Consider the following 25,143-nt stretch of genomic DNA (forward strand, 5'->3'; position numbering starts at 1 on the left):
AAAATATTGGAAATTACCGGAGATACCAACAAAACGAGAACTTGTAAACAAAATCTTGGAGGCTGTGGAATTGGATAAATTGACTTTATTGATAAAAGGCGCAACAGATTCGACATTCCAGAATACTTGGTCACGGTTCTATAACTGGTATGATAAACATATGTAGACAAGCTTGCAAGATACAGACTAAGAGTTTACTAAATGAAATATATACCTGTTAGGGTGAGAGACAGAAAAGTTGCTTACACAGTTCATGAGAAATTGTTATTAAGGTGGAATAGGCGTCAGTATAAATATTGGTAAAAATGAAAATAACCTCCATGTATCTGTTTGTACGTTAGTATGTATGTATATGTTCTGATTGTTTGTGTATGTTATGTGAAAAATTTAATAAAACCCTGCCCCTTTGTGGGGCAGTTATTAAAAAAAAAAAGGACTAAGCCCTTTCATAGGACTGACTCTATATTTGTCTCTTTCATGAAGTCTTCCTTAGGGCACAGAGTCTCTATTTCTACCATTAGTTGGTGGGTTAGAGGCAATGCTCCCTCTAAGCTGTGGAGTCTTGTGAGCAAAAATTCTACTTTGTGAGCTACTGGCATTTAGGTTGTGAGCGAGTGATATAGCTGCTGCATAAATTAGTTCGCCCTGGAGCCATCCTTCCTGAGCTAAGACGAAAATATGTGAGCTGTAGGCCAAAAAGCTGTGAGCTAGCTCACACTAACTCAGCTCAGAGGGAACACTGGTTAGAGACTGTATCCTTCTCGTCCAGACCCTCCTCTGGGTGTCACGGCGCATGCACCCTCAGAGAGGCGGCAATCTCTGCAGCCTACAGATCCTTTGCTTCCTTGGAAGTCATGCGTAAGGCTGCCACCTAGAGGTCCGTCCACTCCTCCTCCAGGCACTTAAAGGATTGATAAATTATCCTCTGCAGAGCCTGCCTTCAGAAGAAGGATCCTACAGCATGCCTTCTCAGTCTAAGAGACGAGTCTCTATCCTCCCTGGGGCAGACTGCTTTTCTGTGTCCCAGAATTTGAGACTGCCCCACCTGAATCTTCCTTCTTGGTGGTCCAGGGGTGGGGCAGTCTCTCCCCACCCAAGAATAGAATTCTTGAGCCAGCTCTTGGAACAGAGTAGGTGTGCTGTCTGGACTTGGGCTTCCTCACCCTCCTTCTGTCCTTCCTCTCCCTGGTGAGGTTTCTCTGGGAGTTGTTCCTTCGTTATGTTTGTGTTTCCACACAGTTATGCTGTTTTTTCTTACCTGGTGAGGTTTCTCTGGGAGTTGTTCCGTTATGCTGTTTTTTCTCAACTGTTAGTTGGAGATTCTTTCTTGGTTTTTATATAAATGTTTGGGAGAGGGAGTTACGCTGCTTTGGAACCAGACTGGGATCTGAGAGAAAGGCCCGTCGCCTCCAGGAATCGCACAAAAATTAGCAACCCTGCCTGCCTGTAGGGAGGAGCTCCTCCTAGAATACCCCACCCATGGACCACCGAGAAGGAAGATTCATGGTAAGTGAGACAAATCTTCTGTTACTTCATGAAAAAGCGTGGAGTGCACCTAGCCCTTCTTTTTGCTTTCCTCTCTCTGAAGGGCCATTTTTAGTATTAGAACACCATGACATACTGCAAATACCTGATTCTTTATATTAGTAAAGGTGAAGGTTTGCTTTTTTTGTCCTTAGAGGGGGCTTGCTTCTTTGTTCTCAAAACATTATGATTCAGTAACATATATAAAATGAACAGTCTTTGCATGACTTCATTCTAATTTGCTTTTATACTGTTGGAAGGAATTCTGAAGAATGTAGCATGCATGTGGTAGGATTTTGCTGGGGAAAGGGGAGGAGATCAAACTGAAATTCAAGCCCCAAGCAGGTCTGTGGGAAAAGAAGCTGTACTTTAATTCTGAGTTGTCTGGTTTGGTGTATCTGAGAATTTCAAGGGCGTTTTTAAAAAGCACGAAACCTAGGTACATTCCTCTTCTAGCTGGGAGAAGAGGAGTTATAAAGTGCAGTGGGTCACATTACTGTAGTTTATGGGTTGGATCCAGCCACTTGCAGGTTCAAGAGATCACAGATCTTTCCTGCATTCATCTCCTTCCAGCAGTCCTTTCTGACCACCGAGACCAACAGACTTCAATGAGGATTTTGGGGACACACACACAAAATCGCACCTCTTTATTTCTTCCATCAGTGGAGCTGCACTGACAGAAGAGGCAAGGCGATTTCGCCTCCCCTCTCCCACTGCATTCTCAAAACAGGCATGGCTGTCAGTCCGTACAGGTCCCAGAACCCCATGGATACACTTCCTTCGGGTCAGAAAGGACTTCTTGGGGGAGGGTTCACAGAAAAGATCCACAGTCACCAGCACCTTCTGCTAAAAGGCAGCTGGATCCCTCCTGAGTATGTGAAGCTGCCAGTGGTAATTCTGTGATCAGTTATATATCTTTGGTAATGATCAAGCACGGCCTTTTTAAAAAATCTTGTTTTTACAAGTAATCATTAAATTTTGAGAGAACTAAGTGGTTTGGTACCTTTGTTTCTTTTGCCATCTCCAAGGAAGGCAGGCGTGCTGCGGAACAAAGTTGGGGTCCACTGCACTCAAACTTTGTTCTGCTGCTTCAAACCAACACGACTACCCACCTGAATCTATCCTGGGGGATGTTGGGCCTACTGTGAGTTGGTTCACTTAAGTCAGAGACTGACTGACTGTTTTGAGAGAGTTTCTCAGTAGTCCTTTGAAGGTTTTTTAAAAGGAATTCCTTACTGTAAAGATCAATAATAGCAGATAAGGTTAGGGATACAGAGGTCTGGAAAAACTGTGTCTCCACCTGCTCTGCCCCCCCCCTCCTTCTTGGGCTCCCTCCAGTGTTTCTAATGGAAAAGTAAAGGATGCTGTGGGGAAGGGAAACGCCTGTAAAATACTTTTCTTTTGCAGTGAGACAAAGTTATACTCACTCAAAATATTTGTATGAAGATTTTAAAATGATTCCTGTGTATACAGAGATCTGTGTACACTCTTAAGAATGCCATTTTATAACAGCTAACTATTTATTATGCAGCAGCACTTGATAAATTATGATTGTTTACTGTTGAATTGTTTTAGATGATTTTATGTGATTTTAACTGTACCATATTTATCATTGTAAGCCGTTCTGAGCCTGCTGTAAAGCGGGGAGGGTGGGGTATAAATCAGATAAATAAATAAATAATAAATACATATACTGAATACATATACAAAATTTTCAGAGATATAGTTATTATTTAAATGTGACTAATTTTGCCCATAATTAGTGTGATATAATGTGTACACTATTAGTTTGTTGTTTTCCTTGTTATAAAGTTTAATTTGATTTGCAGGCATGCTGTGTGTCTTGTTTCTCTATCGGAGAAGGTTTGTGCAATCAGAACAGTTTTTTGTTTATTACAGAATCTGTGTCCAGCCTCCCCTGCCCATCTATCACATGATAAAATCTAAGGTAGCATTGGGTGTAGTGGTTTATTCAAAATGTTAGTGGTTTTTAAAGTAGTAAATATCTGGCCAAGGCTGCACTATTATTTTTAAAACTGCATAATTTACATTTTGTTATAGTTGAACACTTTAGCCCTGCAGTCTTACAAAGATGATAATGTCAAAGAACATTAGGAAGTATTTGGCATGCTTTGAAAAGACTCTTACTTGACTCAAAATTCTTTATAAAAGGGAGACTGCTGGAAGTAAATGAGAGAGCAAATGCTTCTCTGGGTATATTTGTCTTCCCCTGTCCATGCTTTTCTGGGAACATGAGTTTGCAGGCATCTTATATACTGGCAAATCTATATGCAGGAATCAACTTAAAACCCTTGCTGCAAATATTTCTGTAAAGGCTGTGCATTTTTCCTCGGCACCAATTGCTTCTTTTTGTCTGCTCCTCCAATCATCAACCTTCTCAACTGCTCACCTTTTCTCTAACCTCTACCACCAATACCCTCTCTCCTTTTAAAAGAAAATAGGAACCCCCTATAGTTCTGTGTCTTGGGATAGGATTGCAGGATTATCCAAGTTGCCCCTTCCAGCCTTTAAAGATGGAGGGATGCTGCTGAAATAGTTTTGCTGTTCTTGTACTGCAGTTCATCAGTTCGCGAGCTGGTTTGTGTACGGTTCCACCAGCAGAACAGTACAGGCTTTCCATAACTGTGTCCTTTGTGTTGCATGTTATTCTGCTGTTAGGGGTGATGTTATGAGTGTAACTCATGAGCGAATCAGTTTTCTGTGTGTTACTGGTGGAATTCATGGTGCCTGCAAGTATATAGGTATGCACATAGTCAGCAGTTCTGTGGAAGCGAATCCTTGTATCAAACATTTTCCTAAAAAGCCAGTCAGAGGCTAGCTTCAGCTTCTTTTTCAGCTCTCTCTTTATCTCCTTCTCCACATTGAGCCTTGTGGCTACTGTGTATGCTTACTTTCTGCAGCATGGGTACAGGGGCCATCATGTTGTGGCACTACTGCCAGTTAGCTGTCCTTGCTGTGCATTCAAAAATATTGTCGGTGGTCATGCACTTACATTCCAGCTTTTTGGTGTCAATTTGGGGTTCATATTTTTGTGATTACAGGTCACAGATTACAGCATTGTCCAGAGGTGTTATTACTTAATATAGGGTTAGGGCTTGGTATACCATGGTCTGCATTGAGGCTTACAGAATTTTTCTTAGCGGCAGCTAGAATGGCTATAGCCTCTCAATGGAAGGCTAAACATCCACCGACAATTGACCTGTGGTTTGATAAACTATGGAATATTTATATTATGGAGAAGATAGCTTATCATATTAACAGTTGTATAAAATCCGAGGAGGACCGTTCAGGTTTTGTGGAAATATGATGGCTGTACCTAAACTATATGGTCTCTGAAGGGAAATAGTCGGATACCTTTTTGCTGGTAGATGCATTTACTCTCTAGTACTCTTAAAGACATTATTAACTTTGAGTTTTTGTGTATCTGTACTGGGATATGGCTTTGCATTTATTGTTGCTGCAGTTAAAATTGTTTATTATAATTGTCTATTAAATTGTTTATTAATGTTCTTGCTTGGTTTATAAAGAATAAAGGTTATTGTTTTTAAAAAAAACAGTTTTCATCATTAAAAATATATTGTGCATTCCTGTGTGGCAGCAACTAATTTTTAGGTTGCTGGGTGGCGCTATAACACATCTTGGGCAGGGCATCCGGGGCATTTTCTCTTATCCATGCTGCGGACATCCTGTAGCTGTCCTTGTATTCAACTGTTTTAAAAGCCATTGTGGAAGGAAATGCTGCAGATAGGCCCCACTTGTGCAAGGTTTGGCCTGAAGGATTTAGGTGGCTGTCTGTTTCCAAATTCAGTGTGTAACAGTCAGAGGTCCCTTGTTATTACTTGGGTAATTGGTGGTGAAACATGCTGTCAAGTTGCAGAGAGGTGTTCAAGGCAAGAGATGTTCAGAGGTGGTTTGCCATTGTCGGGCTCCGCATAACAACTGTAGTCTTCCTTGGTAGTCTCCCATCCAAAAACTAACCAGGGCTTCTGAGATCTGATGAGATCAGGCTGGCTCGGGCAATCCAGGTTGGAGCCATGGGCCGTTAGCAGAGGCCAGTAGAAATCCTTGTCACTGGCCAAAAGAGGTCCTCCTTATTTTTCTTGGATTTTTAAAAATTGTATATTTATACATATATACTTTTTACATTTTCCCGCAGGGGTTGATCCAGGTTTGCAAAAGGAACCACGCAATCAGACACCTGCTCCGTCTGCAGCTCCAGCAACATCCTCCTCCAAGTATCACCGGGCACGCTCTGGGGGAGCCAGAGATGAACGCTATCGGTCTGGTAAGGATGCTCCATATTTGGCAAGCACCGTATTTTTTGCTGCTGTTGTTGTAGGAAAGGCCTGTATACTTTCTGTTCCAGGCTTCTTGGGCAGATGAGAGCCAGTGTGACACAGGAGTTAGAATGTTTGCCTAGAACTAGGGAGACCTGATTTCAGAGCCTCACTTTTTCTTCGAAGCTTACTGGCTGACCTTGGGCTGGCCACACTGACTCACTCAGTCTAACTAACTTCACATGTTGGGTGTAAGTATAAAACGGAGAAAGGTTCCTGAGCTCTTTGGTGAACAGGCAGATCAAATAAACAATAAATACTGCTCTAAAAGTCTTCCAGCCAAACGCATCTTCATAGGCATGACTAAATAATATACAGAAGAAGCTGGGGTATGTGTGTGCATATGTGCCTGCTCACCTCTCACCTCCTTCAGTCCTGCCTTCGGTGTTTTCATCATCTGATTGGAGTTCTGTTCAGCTTGTTGCTATCCAGTCCTTCCTTTTGACAGTAATTTCATCTCTCCCTTACATTTGGGATTTGAACTAGGGTCTGTGCTCCGCATTCCAAGCATTGCAACAAAGTCAGATCTTTGATGCTATCCATTTTTGAGCTGCAGGTTCCAAGAGAGAAGGAGGTTTTACAAGGGCTTCCTCTTTTTTTTAAAGTCTGTGCAGGTGCTTTTATAAAATAAAGCTTTTAGAAGAGCTACTATCACAGGTATGTGTGGTGCAGAGCCTACCACAGGTGTCCCCAGCATGATGCCCACAGGTGCCAGGGCACCCACAGATGCCTTTCCAATACCCAAGTGGCTTTAGAAAGTGAGTGGGGCCAGTTGGGGCTTTTGGCCTGCAAGGTTCCTGATGGGTTTTGGGACATTTGATTGACTGTGCAGTTTTTTTTTAATGCTGTTTTGGCAGCAGCTGCCACAACAGCACGAGGATCTTCACTGTTTTCTAAATTGTTTTCTAAATTATTTCTCTACAAGATTCACATTGAAGAAATAATCCGAGATGGATCCAATTGCAGATGCCAGTTTGTTGGATAAAGCCCCATTACGTCCTGTGTTGAAATCTCCCCCTTCTCTCAGTTTATTTAGCTTATTTTTATTGTAGCTTTTTTATTACACTGTGATGAGATAAATTTTGTAAAAATTGTCTATTTTTTTTAAAAAAGGACCTTGGCTATGTGACTAAAGATTAGCCGCTGCAGCCATTGTATGGCTGGCTTCGCCTTCTGTGGCAGCCATTTTGTGGCTGTGCCCGCCAAATTCCAAAGGTGCTGACAGGCTCAAAAAAGTTGAGGACACCTGGTCTAATACATTTGGTTTGGGTGCGAGAAACTCACCATGTGTGTTACTGCATGTAAATACAATTGTGCGTTGTTGCATGTCTTCCACTTTGGGAATGGAAGATAGGCGGATTTTCCGGGTGCGATCTCACCGCCACATCTGGGAAGCGTAGAGCTCCCGTGGCTCACCCGAGGCTTCCCCCCAAAGATGCGGGGTAAAAAAACTAGTACCTCCGAGGTACTAGTTTCCGATAACCGCGGGGCGAGGGCGGGCATCTGATCGCGTTTCCGGTGGCATCCAGCGCCCGCTCATGTCCCCTTGCAAAAAGGTTCCCCCCCCAAGTCTCCATGGATGCGCGCAAGCACCCAATGGAGCATGCGCATACTTTGGTGTACAGAAAAAAACAAACCCATTTGCCGCACCGCACCTCTTCTTTGCCGCGCTGCAGGATTGTCCTGTGATTGGCACCTCCCCCCTATCCATGGGACCTCCACGGAACCTCCACGGGACGTCTGCTCGCGCAACCGCGCATTATTTTGCCCCGGGGCAAACAGCCATGCCCCCCCCCCCCGCAATATCCGGCCCGTGTGACCGGGGCCCATGTAACACCTCAGACTTCATTTTATTAGATCAGGTATGCCTCCTTTGCTTTTTACAAAATCTTAGGACTTTCTTTTTTGGGTCAGTTTCCTCTTTTATGGAATGATGCTTGGTAACAGCAATTTTCAATTAAGGAAATTTCTGTGTGCAGCTTTTATAAGGTTTTGATCTGACTCAGTGCTCCACAAGGCAATAAGCAGAAGGCCTATGAATGGTTTTGACCATTCACCAAAACTGACTCGCTCTCCTTCCATTGTTATTTCAGGATCTTGTGTGAAACGGGGATGGGGGGAGATAGGCATGTACTCCCGGTGTTCATTCTTGCACAGACAGAAAGTACATCTTGGCAGAGTGGAATGTTCCATCTGCCTTCCTTACAGGAGGCCCAGCAGTGGAAGAAACCACACTGAGTTTCCAGATTTGAGGAGGCATTTTTGTATTTTGTCAAAGACATTCTTTTGTTTCTAAATAACCAACTACATGAATCTATGCCCGGATCCCCACTGCTGGTAGAAGCCAAGCCAGCAAAGGGCTCAGGAGAAGAGTTTATGAACATGCCCCCCCCCCTATGCTGGTCATTCTTCACTCAAAAATGTGCTGTCCTCTTGCTGTCCTCTAATAAAATAAAATAAAAAAATTGTTAAGTTGCTGGACCTGTGGGATTAACTGTAAGTGGGGGGGGGGCTTCATGCTTTCTATAGCTGCTTCATTCTTGCTGCAAGTAAGTTTTTGACCTCTTTATACAAAGCATCCAGCTAGCAGTGCTTAAAATATAAAGAAGTTCGAGATTCAGGGAGAGCTTATACATTAGGGGGTGCTATGGCTTCATGTAGGGTGTTAATTATTGTGGAGATGTGTCCAGGTTTTTCCTTGGGAAAGATTGGTAGGTGGATTCTGCTTAAACTCACAGTCTAAATGGTGAGTGTGCTGGACATTGGAAAGGAATTTTCTACTGTTCTGTGGCTCAGCTCGTTTGTGTGATTCATCTTTGCTTTTCAGGTGGCTTTCTGTGATGCTCTTGCTTTCCCTTCCTGGCACACAGAATTCTACATGTTCACAGTCAGTCATTGTCACTTACATTTTCCATTTTGAATTTTAATTAGTTTTTCTTCATTTTTTTCAAATGAAGTGGGGGATAGGAAGTCATCAGCTGGTTTGACCCTGCAGGAAAATTCATTTTCAGCCATAAATGGTGCTCTCCATAGGAGCATTTTCCCATCTTATTTTTCCATGGTAAGATAACCTCCTGCCACCATATGTTCCCTCTTATTATGCTCCAGAGAAAGAAGTGATTGAGTTGAATGAATCATGTTGTGTTTGTTTCATTTGTGGCATTGAGCTATTATGTCTGTCCAGATGAGTCATGTTCAGTAGGTGGCACTTAGGGCATGAAGTGTGTGTTTTTGCCTGACCTCCTGCAAGCTCATTCCCCTAGTCCCTGTCAGATCGCTGAAACTGCCCTTCGGGATCGCTCTGTTCAAACTTGTGCATGCTGCTGACAAAACTGAAGCAGGCCAGAACCCATGTTCAGAAGGCTTTCAAAGGCTGACATTATGAGAAGGATATGCCTTAAAAAAAACAACGGCAGAGGAGCAGCTTGGAGTCTGGGGTGTGGTACATCTGTGGCCAGTTTATGGCATTTGTAAACACACCTAGTACCGTTGTTTCTCAGTTGCTCTATGCCCAGCATTTGTAATAATAGCTATAGAAGGGTAACAAAATTGAGGCCTCGTTGTTGTGCTTTTTAATCCTCCTAACAGCTGCAGTTTTGATGTGCTTTCCTTATTTCCATTTGTTAGACATCCATACAGAGGCAGTACAAGCAGCATTGGCAAAGCACAAGGAACAGAAGATGGCCCTGCCCATGCCAACCAAAAGACGATCCACATTTGTGCAGTCTCCTGCTGATACCTGCACTCCTCCAGGTTAGAGTTCTACCAGCACCTGTTTGACTTCATGATTGAAAAGTTAAAGTTAGAATGAAGTTTTAGTTTTCCCCTTTATTATGGTCTCATATGCAGTGGTTCTTTTTAAATGTTATAGCTCTTCTGAAAACTTTTATCTCCATAAAAGTATGGTTAATGTTGATTTTTACATTTAACAGAACAATTTAACTTCAGTGAGGGGAGGCGGCGTTGTTTGCTTATGTTTTGCTTTATTATCTTGATCTGTAATTTAACTCCAAAGGAGCAGAAACTTGCAGACAGGTCGTGAGAATAAAGAATTTATCTGACAGTTATCAGTTCATTTCATGAGTTCTTCAGAGTTTAAATGTATTAGAAAGTATAATAAGAATAGGAGCACAGAGCTGATTTCTCTTACCCCCTACCCTTATCAAAACAAAGAATCCTAGAGTTGGAAGGGGGTCTTACAAGCCATCTAGTCCAGTCCCTTGGTCAACTGACATTTTAAAGCTAGCTGGATGTAGTTGTGCCAGTTGTAGATATCTTACATTAGATTGCAGAGGTTTCATATCACAGGGTTTTGCTTCTACGCAGACTTGGATCTTGGCTCCTGTCTCTTAGAATCTAACTAAGGCCATTGCTCCTTTGGTTGGCATCACATAGCTATATAGTGGCTTTCATCCATAAGTGGAATCTCCTGGAGTGTTCCCTGTATGCTTAGATCTTCAGTAAACAAAACCGATCAGATTGCTATGTTACAGATCTCAGTGTGTTGGCTATGAAGTATTAATTAATGCACTTCTCATTTTCTCAGGCTGCACCATGGGTAAAGTGACGGATTGTACAAAAGAAGTTTCACAAACTGAGATAGCTTGTGCCAATGTTAAGCATGCCGTTAATTACTGGATGTTACAATTCTACATGAGTTCTTGTTTGTTCTTCCCAGTTGAGTTTCAGTGCTGAGACCAGGGAAAAAACCCCACAACTGGTTTGATTTGCAAGTCAAACAAACTTTTCATTGCAGTGGCATTATGAACAAGCTGTTCTGCCTTTTAGCAGGACTCTTGTGGTCTAGAACACTAAAGTACTGAATATGAAAATGAGTGTTAAATGTTCAAATGGCAAAGATCTGTCAGATCCAGCTCTTGTACACTGAGCCTGGGACAAGGCAAAGGCAGTGGAGGAGCAAATTGAAGGTCTTCTGCAGCTGGCCAGAGAGAGTCTTCTGGTTGCTTAGAGCAGCAGAAAGATCCGACATGGAAGCCATTACAGGGGTTGGGGCCTACTTTCTTAGCTGGTCTCTGTACAGTTGCTTCCTTTGCCCCAGTCTGGCTGGTAGTGCACCGGCAGCATCCCTCTCTGCCTAACATTTCTTAGGCAACAGTTCTAGGCTGCTGCAAGTCGAAGTGCTGGCTGATGAGATCCAGGGAATATTGCTTTTGTACATGCTATGCCTAATGGGTGAGTCGATTTTGAAAGGTGAAGAGTGCATTTAGAGTCCCACTTTCCACTGGAAACAAGTAACAACTTTGCACTCCTGTATTTATAAAATTATTATGTATTGTAAAGTCAATAGAAGCTGGGAGTGCCCTTAATATTACATGTTTCTGGCAAGATGTTACAGCTCAAATCATCCTCGCATTATCTACCAAACTATACCTCACAGCTAATAATCTAGTCCTAGGCTGTATAACCGTCTCTGCGGACACTCCCCAAACATCAAGTGCTATGGATTCAAAGGGCAGCCTTGGTTGCCAAGTGAATTATCTTGCAGCTCTGAAAATCTTGTATTCCTCCCTCTGTGTATGATTGGACCAAAGATATGTTAGATCTCTGTACAAGGGAGAGAATTCGGTATAACAGATGAGAAGCTCCGGGGACCTTCACTGCCATCTGGCAAGATTTTCTGTATCTCTTTGAGCAGTTATGCCTCACCTTCTCCACTCCTTCTTCAGCTGGATCCATATTGCTGCCTCTCACTTTCTCTCCCCCCCCTTCTTACTGTCTCTCTTTTCTTATTCTCTACTCTTAGCTGCCTGAATGTGTGCAGCTTATACTTGGTTTTCTTATTGATGGGGTGTGTTGGGAAAGAAGGTTGGGGGGAGGGTGGATGGTAACATTCCAGGGGTTGAGTTATATTTACCTTATGTGGAAAACAATAAAAAAAATCTTAATGGGAAAAAATAGGAGCTATTCACAATAGCAAGTGCCTCCCTTCCTCTTTACAGATGTAATAGGTGACATAAGCGCAACTAGCTTATGCAGTATAGTAATTCTGATTCATGTGCATGGATCCTGGGACATTCATTTTTGCCAGTTAACTGGGCATTTGATTTGGGGGTCCCGGTGTTATCAGTTGTTAGCTGTCAGAGGAGAGTCTCCTTATGGCTTTGTTCAGCCTTGACAGTGGGCAATTCTGTATTGGCTTTTCCCTCCGTGAACCACATTAGAACAGAAATTCCCCCTGCATTGCATGCTGCTTTCATTTCCTTTGATCATTGGATTTTATGGTATCCTCCACACTGCATGCTGCTTTTGCTTTCTTTGATCTTCGGGTTTTATGGTACCTTCTGCATAGATTTATGGCCATTCTGGGGTGGCTTTGCAGTCAGTACGGCATTGCCCCAAGGTATCTGAATGTGGTTTTGAGCTGCACTTTTTCCTCCCATTTGACAAAATGCGGAGCGAATTCTAGATGCAGAATCGGCCAGTGCTAGTCAGCTGGGCAAAGCACAATAGCTGATTAATAGGGATCAAAGTAAAAGGGGCAAATTAAAGTATTTCTTTCGGTGAAGGCAGAATTTGGGTGGTGACGTTTCTGCTGGATAAAAATGAAGCCCTATGAGGAGCTGGTACATGTTTAGTTGGGTATCTAGATAGGTTTTTTTTGGGGGGGGGGGTTGCCTGAAAAGGGGTAATTTGGACAGATTTGATTTGTAAACATCCTTTTCAAAAAATCTCAGTCTTCCTTTGTGAAAAAATAACACAATTGATCGAGCCATTGAATTTTAAGATTGTTTCCTCTCTATGAAAGTTATTGGCTTCCTACTTGACTATGTGTTGTGGTCAGGTTTTATGCTATTGTGGATGCTTTGGTTGTTAATGTTCATATTCAGCACACTAGAAGCATATATTTATATATTCAAATACTTTTATACCTCTTTGAGCATGTAGTTTCTTCAAGGTAGCTTACAGAATATAAAAATCATAAACAATAAAACTACAATGTGTCACATTCCATGAAGTATTTCTGTAGACAGAATGGGGGGGGGTTCACCCCTGTCATGCTACCCCAATGGCTTGTCACCTTCCTTTGCCACCACTCTGGACTTAGGGTCCCTTGGGAAGGCCCAGAGTACCCTCCCAAGCCCAGCCCAAAATGCCCCCTTTAAGCCGAGAAATATAGGCGTGATGACCGGGCAGAGAACATTAACATGGTTTATTAATACAGTAATGGGGCAAGAAAAAACAAGACAAGGTGCTTAATATATAACAGTGTCTAAAGGTAAATAAAACAAATCTAATGTGGCTACCTATTTCTCTTAACTGGTAATTATTCAAGGCCCACAGCCTTTTATACCAGGCCTGTGCCTGTACTCACTCTGTCCCAAGTGAGGGATCTTTCTCTCAGACCAGACTATCCTCACAGCTTAACTCTGTGAGAGAAAAGAATGCAGTTCCACAGCCCACTAAGTTTAAGTAACAATCCCTCATACAATCTCTGGACACCGATTGGTTACAACCAGTGCCAAGCATTGTGGGGATTGTAGACTGTGTCTGCTTTCCACTCCCACACGGGTCTCCTGGGCCTAGGCCTCACTAGGCCTTGTCTCCCAGTCCTACACAGATCATGACAACCCCTTTCCCACAGTGGACCTCTAGTACTCCCTTCATGCTATTCCTGAGGAGTCACTGCCCCCTGGAGCAGCATGAGGGGCAATTTGAGCAGCAATGGGAAGGAGCAGATGAGAAAATTGCTCTCTACAAACAGAAATACTTCAGGCAGTAGATATTTTCAGCAGTACCAAAGCCAATATATGGTGAAACAACCCAAACCAAACCAAGAGTCAACATCCATAAACAATGGCGTAGCAGTAAAGGAGTCCACAACAGTAATTACAAAGGAGCAATCAGACATAAATTTCAAGTCTCACAGAGCAGCCAAAGCCAAATTAAAAGCTCTGTGAAAGAGTTAAGTTTTATTGCTGTCTTTATGTGTACCAAAGAAGGTGCCACCCATGCCTCATGTGGGAGGGTACTTCATAATCTTGTTGATACCACCACCAAAAAAGGCCCTATTGTATGTTGCCACCCATTGAACCTCTGACAGTGATAACATATAAAATCATAGAGTTGGAAGGGACCTCCAGGGTCATCTGTTCCACCCCCCTGCACAATGCAGGAAATTCACAAATACCCCTCCACACCCCCAGTGACCCCTGTTCTATGCCCAGTAAATGACAGAAAACCTACAGGATCCCCGGCCAAACTGGCCTGGAGAAAAATTGCTTCCTGACCCCAAAGTGGTGATCAGCATTTCCCTGGGCATATAAGAAAGGGCCACAAGAATGAAGCACTGATGCAACCCTTCCTGCCCTCCCTCTCATGATCTGCCCAAGTTAACATTTATTTATATAAAGCAGGAGCCCACCAGCTGACCTTATTGCCCGGGTGGTTTGTTGTTACCATGTTAATTTGATTTATTCTCCAGTGTACTTATACTGGGGTGGTGTTTGGGAAACGTATATGTATTCTTAAAACCTTCTCAGTCTGTGTGTAGAAGAGGACTGGTACCTGTTGGAAGCTCCTTTCACAGTAAGTTAGTTGTTCTCTAAGTGCAACTTTGGGTTTTAAGCAACAAACAAGTTTGCTTTATGTACACCAAAGTTAAAGCAGTGTTTCCCATAGCAAATGCACAAAAAAATGGACAATCTGTTCCCATCTACATAAATCTGGGAGACTTGATATTGGGTAGATCCTTCCATATACATGTATGCTGGTGTTTACGGTTAACATACATACACATGCACTGCTCACTCTTCCCGAGTTTGTTGCAGGGCGCTTATAGAATGTGTACGCAGAGCAAACATACGCGCTATGTAAATTGTGGATCTGCCTGATGTTGATGTAATATTTGTTCACCTTGAGTTTTCTCATTGTTCTGGACTTCTCCTTTTGTCCCCATAATGTTACCTGAGTGCACAAGAAGAGAAAGAGATTTATCAGAGTGGTTCTATTTTGGTCCTGAGGAAGAGATTTCCCCTGTTAAATCTCTTCCATACCTTGGGTTATATGGTTATGCCCATAAACATTTGATGTCTTCAAAAACCACTGCAAGCCCTGCTGGGACTGGCTAATGAACCTTAATGTTGTGTCTCTTTCTTTGGATCAAATGCCGAAGACTGCACAGATGGGGGAGGGTATTTACATCATTTAGCCCAGTTTGAGCACTCCCAAGTTCCTTGTCTGTGACCTAATTGTGTAGGCATTCAGATTCTTTTAGATAGCCTGAATTACTGCCATCTGATTTCTCTCTGTGAGCCTGAATTCATTCCCTAATGTCATGAGGTTATATTACTTCACGTCTCCATTTGTTAAGGGTCCTTTGTGCTCAGATATTACTCAGCCCATTGGACCAGCGTATCAGTAAGCAGCCACATACCTAACCAGAATTAAAATGTTCCCTCTGCCCTTGTGTGTGTATATGCTGCAAACCCTATACTGTGCTTCAGAATAAAATTGCTTGCAGCACATGAATCTAAAATTCAGGGAAGAGATACCTGCTTTTGGTCAACTGAAGGGTGCGGCTCACTCTTGTCAGACAGAGAAGTCCTGATTTCCTGGTGAAGTAGGTTCAAATGGTTGCCATAGAATGTGACTACCCTGCAGTTCATATAGTAGAGGGCTTCCCACTGAGTTTAGAGACTGAAAGCTATTTTTCTTTCACCCTCAACTGTGAATTTTCGTAGCACAGTTCAAGGATGGTGTTTTCTCTGCTGCAGAATCTGCAACTGACTCCCAAGAGGTCTGTCTCTTAATACGTCATTCACAGGCATAACAGGTTTATGTTTACTGGGCCAGGTGTTTTTAAGGCAGTTCTTGTGCCTGAGGCTCATGATATATGAAAAGTTGCATAATTTTGTTGCCTCCCATGCACCCCTTTCCCAAACCCCTGACACGTGTAGGCAGGAACTGAGCACACAGCAGACATTTGCATAAGGGGGGAAAAGTCTGAGTCAACCTTTGAATGTATTTGAGATGAGAAATTTATTTTCCAGTTAGGGTCCTTCTTTTCCTTTGTGACTGTGAGAGTATCCTGACATTACCTTAGCAGCGCTGGGTGTTACTGAAGTGGTACAACGAAGGGGGCATGTTACAGCGGCCCCCATGCCATTATGACAATGTTGAAAGGGCCCTGCAGAGAGCTGAAGAGTTCTCTTTCTTCTTTTCCTTTGTGACTGTGAGAGTATCCTGACATTACCTTAGCAGCGCTGGGTGTTACTGAAGTGGTACAACGAAGGGGGCATGTTACAGCGGCCCCCATGCCATTATGACAATGTTGAAAGGGCCCTGCAGAGAGCTGAAGAGTTCAATTTAACCCCAGGAGTAGGGAACCCCCACTGCATGTGTGCCAAACAGCTGTATGCCAGACCATCTTGCCCACTTCCCAGGACTGGTCCTGTGTCCAAGGTGAACCCCCTGGGGTTTTGGCAGTGGTTCTGAAACTCAGTGTGCCCTGCACACCAACATCTTCACACTTAGACAAGGCTCTTTATTTGGGGCCTCAGGCGAAAGAGGTGCCTGCCTTCTGATTTAAACCATGCATGTGGGATTCCCAGGATTTAAAGGTATCCTTACAGGATGCTGATTTTGGAGATTAGGTACTCCCATGAATTGAACCAGTCTCTATGAGCCCTGTTGCTCTGCATCTGCCCTCCCTTCCATCTGTGACACCTTTAGAGAAGAATGTGGAACAGGCACAGGCTCTGTGTGCTCTGCCTGGCTGACTTCCTTCAGTGCAGGGTGTATGTCCAGGGAGAAGGGCCAGCTGCTTTTCTCAGTGATATTTCTTGTGTGCCCATCTGGGATGTAAGGCAGTTGCCAGGCAGAAGCACTGTCAGAAGTGTGCCCCCCCCCCCAAGCTACCGCTGTACCCAGCCCACTTTTTAAGGCAATCAAGCCTGTTAGACAAGGTACCTTTTCTTAGCAGCCTGCAGGCTTTCATGAGGCAATATTTGTAACAGAATTTAAAAACAGAAAACTCTGATATTGAATCCAGCTACCTTTATGCTCATGTAAATTATAGGCGAGGCTGGGATTTGGATATTTATGGAAAATCTTGGAAATCAAGTTTGGGTGTGGACATTTTCCCTACTGAGTTATCTAACAGCAGTAGGCTCTAGGACTTCCCCATCCATGTTTTCCATAGATTCCTGAGGATGCAGGGCAGATATGCAGTGATCCCCACCCAGAGATCTGAATGCTTTGGAGTCTATTAAGCACCAGATTTAACACCGGATGCTTTAGTGAGTCAAGTATTTTCCTAAAAGCGTGTCACTTTGGTCTTGCCTAGCTCAGTGGCAACCATTTTTAAAGAGGTGAGCTTTTATGCACAGCAGGGCATTATCCCTGCCAGCCCTGTGTTCCCTCTACAATGTTGCCTGTTTCACATTTTAAATATTTATGTGGCCTCTTTTTTTTTTTAGTAGCTTGGGTGGGTTATATAATCCTATGAGAGTTGTATATGGAATTAATGTTACAAAGACTTTTGCCAGGACTGATTTGGACAAATGTACTGAATCAAATAGTTGGATAATATCTACTTGGTTGCCATTCAAGATGTCAGATACTGAACCCAGTAGAGAACATAAAGCTTCTGTGTTTGTGTCATGCAAGCCAGTGGATTTCATGTGTGGAGGCTTTTAAAACACGCACACAGACACAGGGTCAGCCTGCTCACTAGGCGAACTAGACGTTTGCCTAGAGCGGGCTGATCATCAGGGTGCCATACTGCACCCGCCCCCCCGCCAAAAGCCCCCCCGCCAAAAGCCCTGTTCACAAAAGCCATCCCTTCCTGAGTATCTCCCCCCCTTTCTTCCTTCCGCCTGCAGCCCAACCGGGGTGGGAATGGGCGGCCCCCTCACCTGCCTGCCCCCTGCAGACCTTGACCTGTGCCTTCAGCTAACAGGCTGCCCCTTTGGAGCCCGCTCGGCAGTCAGCCGCCCTGCCATGCCTGGCCTTTTCGCCCAGCGGTTGCTGCTCCTGGCGCTGCTGGGGGCCTCCCGGGGAAGCCAGGTAAGTTGGGGGGGGATGACTTGGCCCGCAGCCGCCACTCCCCCAGCCTGCAAAGGGCCTCTGAGCACGTGCAGAGTGCTTCCCGCCGAGCCGGGCCGATGGGAAGGCGGAGGGCAAAGGAACTGGGGAGGGGCTCGTGGAGGGCGGGTTCGCGAACCCCAGAGGGAAGCGAGAGGAGCGGTCTCCCCTCAAGGGGTGCAGAGAAGAGTCCCCCTCCCCGGCTGCGGTCTCCTGTGCCTCCCTCCACCCCCCTGTTTTGCAGATGAGGGAGGCGCGCTCTGCGCCAAGGGAGGGCTTTCGCCCACGGAACCTTCTGCCACAAGAAGAGCCGGGCCGCTTGAAGGCACCCCCTCCTCTCCAACTGGAAGGCCTTCCTCAAGGACCACTCCCTGGCCTCCCTCCCTGCTTCTTTTGCTCTGGGCGGACGAAATAAAGAGGAAACCTGTGGCCGAGTCGAGAACTCTTATTTTTTTAAACACTCGGTGGGATCAAGGTCCTCGTCAGGAGGGAGCTGCTGTGAGGATTAAACAGAGGAGGGAAAACAGCAGGGAACTCACTGGAGGGATCCAGGCCCCCTGGTCTAATTGTCCTTGCCGGGTTAGGGACGCCACATGGCAGCCTTGGGGGTGGGGTGGGGGCACAAGCTAGCCTCGCCTAGTGCACAAAAAAACTTCGGGCTGGCCCTGCACACACACACTAGTAGAAGATAAGTACATTCCCCAGGATCAGGTTGAATTAAGATTCCTTGTTGGACTGTAATCTCTGCATGGTAGGCAAGCAGCAGGAAGGTTTGCTGCCAGTTTTTCTGCCACAGCAAATTGCTACTTGGCAGAGTTTCATTTGAGTAGGGCTTAGACTAGTGTTGGGGCTTGCACCCAAGACGTTTGTGTTGGTATAGCCTGCTTTATGTCGGAACATCACCTTAGCCCAGTGAATGTTAGTGGGTAGAGTGTTTGACTTAGACCAGAGAGGCCATAACCCTCAATTGATGACATTGGGCCCCTCACTGTCTCTCATTAATTCCAGGGCAGTATTTTAAGGGTAAACTATGGCAGTCCTCATGAGCATGAGCTCTTTGAAGGGTAGGGTTCAGATCAGACCAAGATGATACATGTGCCTGACTTGAAGCAGTAAGGTTGATGGAGATGGCTGTGCTGCTGCTGCGGAGCAGTTCCTGTTCTGTGGTGGTACAGTACCTGGGGAACTCTCCATCTAGGATGGCCTGAGCTTGCTAGTGACTTTTTGGAGGATGGTGTAATCTCGCCTGTTTAGGAAAGTGTCTGCGCTGGCAGGCAAGTTAATTGGTGTATGTTTTGCATAGCTGCCGTGGTTGACTTTTTGAACTTAAAAGTTTAGAGATTATACGTAGGGACCTGTGAGACTTGCAAGGGGGAGGGGAATCCCATCCTTTAATCTTGGTTTCTCTGTTCCCCTAGTGGCTGTCTCTTTTATGCCCCCACTGCCTTCTGTTGCTTCTCCTGCCCCCCCCTTCCTTCCATTTTCTCACCTTCCTTGTTCACTTGCTGCTCCTCCCCTGGCTGCTGCCGCCGCTGCCTCCTCCTCCTTGGCCCACCCAGCTATGTTGCCTCTCTCACCTTCCCCACTACTTCAGCTGCCCACTTGCTTGCTGGCCCACCTGCTCACCAGCCCACCTACCTGTCTGGAGCATCCCTTTTCCAGCCTGGCTCACGTGGGGGCAGTGGCTTGTCCATGTCACCTCCACCATTTGGCAGCAGTGCTTTCAAGCCAGTTTAGCTTGTTTCAGCTGTTTGTAGGGTGGCTAAGCAATCTTCAAAATGGTGGCCAAGCTTTCATAACGTAGCATCACCGGATCTCAACCCCATCCCCCCATATGGGAACTTAAAAAATAATAATTAAAAATTACTGTCAACGTTTTCTTCTTCTTTTTGGATATTTGTACACTTAGTGGCTGACTCAGATTTGTACAAACATCCTCCCAGTCTGTACTTAGCCCCAGCATGTGGGCTTTTCAATCCACATCCCAAGGTCCACATTCAGCATTAGACATATAATATTGCAAGTATGAAAAGTTTTCTGTTTTCATAAACCAATACCTCCAGTCTTTGATCTATTGCAGCAAGACAAATATTTTGTGACTCCTAACTTCTAATTAGAGTTAGTGAAGCTTGATAGGCAGCCACTTTCTCCTTTGGATGTCTGTCTTTTTAGCTCTTGAGTCCCTCCTAACCACAAAAACCTTCTGCTGCTATTCTACTGAGTTGTATAGGAATGGCATCCTGTATGACCCAATTGAGACGTGTTGCAATAGGTGGCTTGGTCACTTTCATAACAAAAATAGTAGAATACCATGCTCAATGCTATGATCACTTTCCCAGTCATCAGATTTTCTTTCTGGACCTGCTATCGGTTTTTGAAACCACGGTCTCAGATACAGCATATATAACATGTACCCTCACTATAGTACAGTGGTTCCCAATCTTTTTGAGTATGAGGATCCTATTTTAACATCAAAAAAATTCAAAGATCCCCTCCCCACATGAAAGTGGTTAATATCCATTGACTGAGAAAATATACAATGACAAAAAGATCAAAATGACAAAGTTTAGTACACATATGGAATTGCAAACCTCTTGCGACTAATCTGTGGACCTCCCAGGGGTCTCCAGCACCCAGATTGAGAACTATCGCTATAGTATTTCTATGCAGTGTAGGCTGTAAAGAGAAGACTGCTTCTGCAGTATACACAGTAGTCTCTCTCTAACAGCATTCCTAGACTCAAGAGGTTGATGTATCTTTTAGTACTTATCCCCTGAAGTCTCATAATGTCCTCTGGACCAGAGAGACGGGGGAGCAAGCTTTTTGCCTTCTAATCCACTGCAGGTGCAAAGAGAGAGAACTTTAGGCCATGACTACAGCTCTTAGTTTCCCAGGGACCCCAAAGTGACTAAATGAGGAACTTGTGGATGAGGAGGAATTCCCCAATCCCCCAACCGTTAACTGCCAAGTTTTGTATGCAATTTAAGGCTATCATGTTTCATCAGGAATCCCCAGGGATCTAGTCTTCCTTTTCTTTTTATGATTATACCCTTATTTACTGCTTGGTGAGTATTTCCTTCACATTAGAGAAGATATTATGGAAAATTCATAAATTGTGTTAAGCTCTAGTCCTAGCTAGTGTGTATCATTCTCATGGACTTATGGGAAGAGACTTTGAGAACTGTTCTTCCTAAAATGGTTAAAACAGTGGGATGGGCCTTCTTCCCATGCGTCTCGTGGGAGGGGGAATGGGAGAAGGGAAAAGGGGGGGGGCTTAACCCAAACAAATGAATCAAGTACCTGAAGGGTTAGTTACATACAGAGTAAGGGGCCAATAACTAAAAGCTAAAAGTATAATTGAAATATAATAAAAATACATCTATTTATTATCATTTAGTTAAAAAACAATTATGGGCTCAATTGTAGCCTCAATACAGAATAAAATAGTACAACATACACAAGTGGAACCTATTGCGACCAGACACATTTCAGCCAAAGTGGCCTTCTTCAGTGGTCAAGCAATAGTTGTACACATAGGCTCAATGCTACAATAATAAGAAAATAAATTAAGTCAACATAGAACCAAAATAGGAGTTCTGTTATAGTTGCAGTCAATTGACCCAAGGCCTGAGAAGATTGATGAGGCCTCATAGATGATCGCCTTGTGTCATGGTCAGGTGTATGTATTCAGAGCAGTATTGTTAGTGTAAGCCTTCCTATTTTGGTCCAGAAAGTACAATCAGATCAGAGCCAATGTACCAAAGTGATGTGCTTTCAGGTACTTGATTGATTTGTTTACGAATGGGACAAATCTGCAAGAGGGGATAGTAGGTATCAAAGCAACTCCTTGTCATTGGAACTGTGCTGGTGACGCATTGCTGCCAATGCCGACAGCAGGTGCCATTCAGATTGCTAGGGACTCAGCCTTCCTTTCCAAGTGGTAGCACTAATAGCCCTTCTAAGATCCAGTCTTATATCACTGTGAAACTTTTAGGCGGAGAACATAAAGTAATGTAAGTGGAAATAGCCCCTAATCTAAGGAAAAAACCTTTATCATTGGCCATGGTGACTGGCAGAAAAACCAGTTCTGTTGCAACTTAATTGAACTTTTTTTTAACTGACAACCTCAGCCCCACAGGATAAAATGGAGGAGGAGAGAGCATAAGAACATAAGAGACACCAATGTTGGATCAGGCCAAAGGCCCATCCAGTCCAACACCCTGTGTCACACAGTGGCCAGAAATACCAGGTGCCATCAGGAGGTCCACCAGTGGGAGAGCACCATATATGTTGCCCTGAGATCTGTAGAGGAAGGGTGGGATAAAACCATGGTATAATTTCTTCCAAATTTCAGCGTGTTCCTGTATTTAATCATAGCCATAGTGGAGGCACTAAGTCAAATGCATAACCGTATACTCTGCTACTGTGAGAAGACCAGCAGGTGCAGGACCCTCTCGTGTTCAGTGAAGTGTCGTATGTTGGTTCCGCTCAGGATGTTGGTTCCGCTCAAGATGTATATTCTCTTTGACAGCTGACTTTTGGACTGGTTGTGCTTGCTGAGGGAGTGGCAATATGCAGCTGCCACAGGGCAGTGTGGCTTTGGTGGCTGCTTTGGTGCTCCTTAGCCATGGGTTGAAGATATTAATGTTGCTCTCCTGCCTTGAGATGCAGTACTGCTACAAAAAGAGCCCTGCGGGCTCTGATCAGCCCTGGTCAGGCTGTCTTGATCCAGAGGCTTTTCTACTGCATTCATCACCGAGGTGCTGCTCATTATTCTGAATGAACCGCGGGCAGCCAGGTATCAAACGGTTCTTGGGCTTTTAATCACGGCAGAGAAGGGAGTGTTCCCCTGGGAGCTGGGTCTCTCGTCCCTGCAGGGGAAAGTTGAGCCGTCAGCCCCAAGGTAAGACAGAGGTCTCAAACCATTTTGGGTTGCCAGCCTCCAGGTGGGTCAAACAATAAATATATACAACTGCAAAAATCTTTTTTTATATAAATTAATGTGTTCTGTTTGTTCCACCTTATAAAGTGCACTGTGTGCTGTTTTTTGTTGTTCAGTCGCACAGTCGAGTCCGACTCTTCCTGACCCCATGGACCAGATCACGCCAGGCCTTCCGGTCTTCCGTCGTCCTCTGAAGTTTGCTCAACTTCATGTTCGTTGCATCGATAACACTGTCTAACCATCTCATCCTTTGCTGTCCCCGTCTTCTTTGACCTTCAATCTTTCCCAGCATCAGGGTCTTCTCAGGTATGTATTCATTACATGCAATATCAACAATAATAATCCATTCGTTCGGTATAATAACTACCAGTCAATTTACATCCTTTTTTCCCACCAAAGTCAAACCCCGATGGGAGCCTTGAGAAAGACAGGAGTGCTCCGTCTGTGAACTTCAGGCTGCTTAATGTGCCTCTCGTAGGACCAGCAACAAACATCAATTTGAACATCAATGTAACCACAAAAGAAACCTTTCTCCCTTTAGAAGATTTTCAAGCAAGGAGAAGCGGGCGTATAATGCCAGAAACGCCCGTTGGGGTTTGACTTTGGTGGGGAAAAGGATGTAAACTGAGTGGTAGTTATTATACTGAATGAATTATTATTGTTGATATTGCATGTAATCAGGGCTTTTTTTGTACATGATTACATGATTTTTTTGCACAGGAACTCATTAGCATAACAGGCCATGCCCAACAACAGGAACTCATTAGCATATTAGGCCACACCCCATGCCTACCCTTAGCTTGCCCGGGTGCCCCGTGGCTGCAGGAAGTCTGGGCAAGCCAGCCCTTCAACAGGCTGGGGAAGGCACGGGGAGGCATTTAAATGGCTCCCCGCCAGTCCTTGGACAGGCCAGGAGGAGCCCCCTGGCCTGCCCCCCTTGGAGTTGCTGGGGGGGGTCACTCTCCAGGCCTTTCCTCTGTGACCATGCACACAGAGGTTTTGGCTGTACTGGGCGTGGCCAACTCTGAAGCCAGCCGGAACTCCATTCCTGTGCGTTCCTGCCCCAAAATAGCCCTGCATGTAATGAATATATACAGCTGTTTTAGGATATTATAAACAGCACACAATGCACTTTAAAAGATGGAACACACAGAACGCATTAATTTATATAAAAAAGATTTTTGCAGTGTATATATTTATTGTTTGACTCCTCTAACACTGCAGCTTGGGTGGCTACAGCCTCCAGGTGGGGCCCGGAGATCGCCTAGAATTACAATTGATACCCAGACTACAGAGGCCAGTTCGCCTGGAAAAGATGGCTGCTTTGGAGGGTGAAATCGATGGCATTATTATACCCTGCCGAGGTCTCTCCTCTCCCCAAGCCTTCCCCAGCCTCCATTTCCAAAGCTCCAGGAATTTCCCGACCCGAAGTTGGCAACCATATGAAGAGGGACCATTGGTGGGGACGTTTGTCAGGCAGGTAAGTGGAAATACATTTTTGGTCTACACGATCCAAAATGTCCCGCTCGCTTCTCTTTTGCGGCCCAGACTTCCAAGTGCCTGTCTAGCTTGGTGGGTCATAAGGTAGGCAGCCTGGCTCTCGAGACAACCCCGAGGAGGGCGGGGTTTGGGGAGGGGCTTCAATGGAGTATAATGCCACAGAGTCCACATTCCACAACAGCGACTTTCTCCAGGAGCCAGTTTGGTGTCGTGGTTAAGTGCGCGGACTCTAATCTGGGAGAACCGAGTTTGATTGCCCACTCTTCCACGTGCAGCTGCTGGTGTCACCTTGGGTCAGTGACAAGTTCTCTCAGAGCTGTTCTCTCACGAGCCGTTCTCGAGAGAGAGGGCTCTCTCAGCCCCACCTCCCTCACAGGGTGTCTGTTGTGGGGAGGGGAGGGGAAAGGAGACTGTAAGCCGCTCTGAGGCTCCGCGTGAAGGACACGGTATCAATCCAATCTCCTCCTTCCCTCCCCCCCTCCTCTTCTTCTTTGATCTCTGTCACCTGGAGATTAATTGTAATCCCAGGAGATCTCCAGCCGCCCCCTGGAGGTTGGCAACTAGACCAGCTGCCACTCTTTGGCCTGGAAAGAGGGCTCAAAAAGATGCCACCAGGCACCCTGCTGTCCTTGGCAGGGGGCAGCGGAGTTGTTGATTTCCTTTTGGTTAGCTTGGCACACCCCGGGCTTGGATCGCTGCCCCAGCCTTGGTGCCAGGCTCCGGCTCAGTTGCTCCCTTGTCCTTCTCCTCTGAAGGGAGGGAGGGATGCCAGGT

The 25,143-nt window shown here is 44.9% G+C and overlaps 1 protein-coding gene across 1 annotated transcript in view; it reads left to right on the forward strand.

Moving 5' to 3' along the window:
- The window catches only part of DIP2B (disco interacting protein 2 homolog B), a gene marked incomplete at its 5' end in the record, with an annotated part of 116,690 nt that overhangs the window by 37,222 nt on the left and 54,325 nt on the right, over positions 1 to 25,143 (forward strand). Inside the window, 2 exons of the mRNA XM_015421671.1 lie at positions 5,702 to 5,830; positions 9,510 to 9,635. Coding sequence (XP_015277157.1) covers positions 5,702 to 5,830; positions 9,510 to 9,635 — 255 coding nt within the window. The remainder of the gene's footprint in view (positions 1 to 5,701; positions 5,831 to 9,509; positions 9,636 to 25,143) is intronic.

This window comes from Gekko japonicus, unplaced genomic scaffold (genome assembly GCF_001447785.1).
Source record: "Gekko japonicus isolate JY-2015 unplaced genomic scaffold, Gekko_japonicus_V1.1 scaffold2517, whole genome shotgun sequence".
Classification (NCBI taxonomy): domain Eukaryota; kingdom Metazoa; phylum Chordata; class Lepidosauria; order Squamata; family Gekkonidae; genus Gekko; species Gekko japonicus.